This window comes from Primulina huaijiensis, chromosome 7 (assembly GCF_012295235.1).
Source record: "Primulina huaijiensis isolate GDHJ02 chromosome 7, ASM1229523v2, whole genome shotgun sequence".
Classification (NCBI taxonomy): Eukaryota; Viridiplantae; Streptophyta; class Magnoliopsida; order Lamiales; family Gesneriaceae; genus Primulina; species Primulina huaijiensis.
Genome location: NC_133312.1, coordinates 3792957 through 3796727, shown reverse-complemented (window position 1 = coordinate 3796727; position 3771 = coordinate 3792957). Strand labels below are relative to the sequence as shown.

The following is a 3771-nucleotide window of genomic DNA, read 5'->3' as shown; positions in this document are numbered from 1 at the left end:
AAAAAATATGTTCAATTCATCTACAAGAAAATAAAAACCAAAGAATTTTGGAGTTTCAGTCTTCTTGGCAACTTGATCCTTACCTAACATACATAGATTGACAATTTTGACATCATCATAATAATTGATTTTACAAAAACATCATCACCAAATTAAAGATAAACTTCTTGCATATATAAAATCATTCAAAAAATTATAAATCTACAAAATAAAATAAATCACATTCAAACAAATATTTTTGTGAAAAACATTTGTTCACTTCATCTACAAGTAAATAAAAACCAAATAATTTTGACATTGTCTATGGAGAAGTAGTGAGTAATGCTAATGAATAATTTTTATAAAAATTTATTTATCATAATTTTAAAAATTTACATTCAAAGATAGTAAGAAATAGATAAAATTAAAACAAATTTATTTATGCAATCTTATATCGTTAAATTTTAGTAATAAATCAAAGTTTTGAAAAATATTAGTCGACTTTCTTTTTGATAAATAAATATAGATAAAATAAATAAATATTTATTAGGATTATCTATATTTATATTTGATAATTGATAATTCTTGTATCATTTTGTAAATGTAATTAAAGGTCGAACTTTCTTCATGACACCAACCTTGGTAAAACAAAAAGAAAATTAGTTTAATTATTTGGCTTCATTAGTTTAATTATTCATTTTAAAATAATTAATCTTAATTAATGTAAAATAAAAGATATTTAACATCATATCATTATGCAAATTAATTTTTTTGTGAAAAAAAATATTTTCACTTTATTTACATGCAAATAAAACCAAAGAATTTTGGTATTTAATCTTCTACAAATCAACTTTTTTGTGAAAAATTCTTTTCACTTCATCTATAAGCAAATAAAACCAATATATTTTGGTATTTCAATTTTTTCAAATTAATATTTTTTTGTGAAAAAAGTTTGTTCAATTCATCTACAAGAAAATAAAAATCAAATAATTTTAGAATTTCAGCTTTCTTGGCAATTTGATCATTATCTAGCATAAATATAATTTGACAATTTTGGCCTGATCATAATAACTGATTTTACAAAAATATCCTCACTAAATTTCTTATGTATGTACAAACTAAGGACAAAGTTGACAATACACAATAGAAAAACTTTGACCTTGGTTCACACTTTTATAATATGTATAGATTATGCTGATTTGGGAACGGGTCGGGAGACATGCATATCATGGTTACCAACATTGGACCGATCGATATGATAGTATTTTGAGGAGAAAGCGTCGAAGCAGACATATTTGGAAACGAAACATAAAGTTTTATTGTTAACAGTGAAATTAACAATAAATGTAATATTAAATCTATATTTTACTTATTTGCACGTTAGTTATTTAAAATATAATGAATATCAAATGTTTCTATTATTAGATGAACTTGAAATATATGTTAATTAACGTAAAACGGTAACATGCAAAAAGTTGATTTGGAGTTTATAATCTTACTTATGTAAAACTAACAAAAATATATCAGAAATTCATGAATTTAAAATTTATATATCAATCCAAATGCAATCATGGAGATTTGAAAAACGTGCAATACAAATTATGAGTCTTTCAATGTTTTGTACAGAAACTCTGCTTAATTAGGTTCCTGGAATTATGTAGGTTTTTAAAAAAGCTTTCAATGCTCTCTTGGCTCTACGATTTTCCTGGATTGATATATATTATACCCATATGGTAAAAATAAATTATATATGTTCGGTAACCTAAAAATTATAAATATTTATTTAAAATTAAATTTATTTTTTATAACACGATAACCACTTGTTATAAAAAGGATGATTAATAAAAATTAATTATATGCAAATATATTTTTAAATAAACAGCGAATTAATAAATTGTTTTTTTATGAAATTAAAGAACTATGGTAAATATATATGCACACACGCACATATACTTGGAACAAGTAAACTGTTAAAAGACATATTCTAAGAACATGAAGAACGAAATATACTAATTAAACATAAATCAATTAATTACTATTTGACTGACTTGGTCGATATCTAAATATATAATTCTTGGTTTTCTACCTTTTTTTGCGTCGCTGCTTATGATTAGATATAAGATTTTAATAACGAAACAATTAATAGATCAATGCTACCTGTGTATGTAAATTAATTAATTAATCATAGTCAAAAGTGATCAAATTAAGACTGGGTAAGTTATCCAACTTTATAGTTAAATAAAACAGGACAATTTCAAACCTATTTTTATTAAGGAAATTAATCGACTTGTTCAAATATTTCAACTATAAATACCTCAACAATTCGTGCATTTGAAACCACTTCTCAAGCTCAGCGGCACTACTAATCTATTGCATTAATCCATTCCTAACATATATCTAGCTAGCTTCAATATTAATTAAGATGGCCATTCGTTTCTTTCTAGGCTTTTTGTTAGTAACTTTGATATGTTCATTGGCGTATGCATCTGATCCTAGTCCTCTTCAAGACTTTTGTGTCGCGGTCGAGGATGCAAAGGCTTCTGGTAATTAATTTTATGAACGTTCTCACGAATAAGTTAATCTCATTTTTTAGCTATATCGAAGTTATAATGTTTGCTTTTATGGGGTTATTTTGATCAACTGGTTCGAATCTATTTATATTTTATTTGCATTATTAACTAGTCAGAATTCGGTTTATCCGTGCATATTTTGCAAATTTAATGTAAAATTATATGTATTATTGCAGTGTTTGTGAATGGAAAGATTTGCAAGAACCCAAATATGGTTTCTGCAGATGATTTTTATTTCAGTGGTCTGAACAAGCCCGGAAACACATCAAATCTAGTAGGCTCAAGGGTTACTCCGGTTAATGTAAACCAAATACCCGGACTCAACACTTTGGGCATTTCTTTGGTTCGAGTTGATTATGCACCATATGGGCTCAACCCTCCTCACACGCATCCTCGTGCCACTGAAATTCTTGTCGTAACTGAAGGAACTCTATTCGTTGGGTTTGTGACTTCCAATCCTGCAAATCCCGACCAGAAGAACAAGCTTTTTACCAAGACATTGTATCCAGGAGATGTGTTTGTATTCCCTGAAGGTCTCATTCATTTTCAGTTCAATATCGGAAAAATCAAGGCTGTTGCATTTGCCGGGTTAAGTAGTCAGAATCCTGGAGTCATCACCATTGCAAATGCTGTTTTCGGCTCTGAACCACCAATTTCCATCGATGTTCTTACGAAGGCGTTTCAGGTTGACAAAAACGTTATAAAATATCTTCAAGGACAGTTTTGGACAAACAACTAAAACAGAACCAAACCAAATTAAGACAAAGCTCCATTGTTTTTCTTTCCTACTTGTTTTAGTACTAGAATAAGGAGCATGAATGATTATATATGTTATTCATTGATGTGTTCTCTTTAATCATTTTGGCTAATAAAGAAATTAATAATAAGTTTTTGCAATTTATATTTACAGTTTTCTTTGAAAAAAAGTAAAATGTGTTGGAACTACAATTGTGATATACAATTGTTCTATCACAAATATAAAGTTAGTCAATTCTAATTTTGAACCGAAACGTCTAAAAACCAAGTCCATTAATTGGAACTACAATTGTAGAGTTTGGTTTCAAAATTCTCCTATTAGAAACACAATCACGTGCCTGCCGTTGAACCATTATATAGTCTAGCTGTGTACTTACCACCGTTGCCTGTATACAGGCTTTATCCTTCTCATTTACTTTAATCGGTATCGTTATTAGTAGTTAAATTTATATTTTTATTTATTCAA

General features: G+C 27.5%; 1 protein-coding gene across 1 annotated transcript; it reads left to right on the top strand.

The window, feature by feature from the left end:
• The first annotated feature begins 2349 nt into the window (after positions 1–2349).
• On the top strand, positions 2350–3450 carry LOC140980414 (germin-like protein subfamily 1 member 13). The gene is made up of 2 exons (XM_073446216.1): positions 2350–2522; positions 2726–3450. The coding sequence occupies exons 1-2, from the start codon at positions 2402–2404 to the stop codon at positions 3286–3288; spliced, it is 684 nt and encodes a 227-aa protein (XP_073302317.1). The 5' UTR covers positions 2350–2401; the 3' UTR covers positions 3289–3450.
• Positions 3451–3771: the final 321 nt, after the last annotated feature.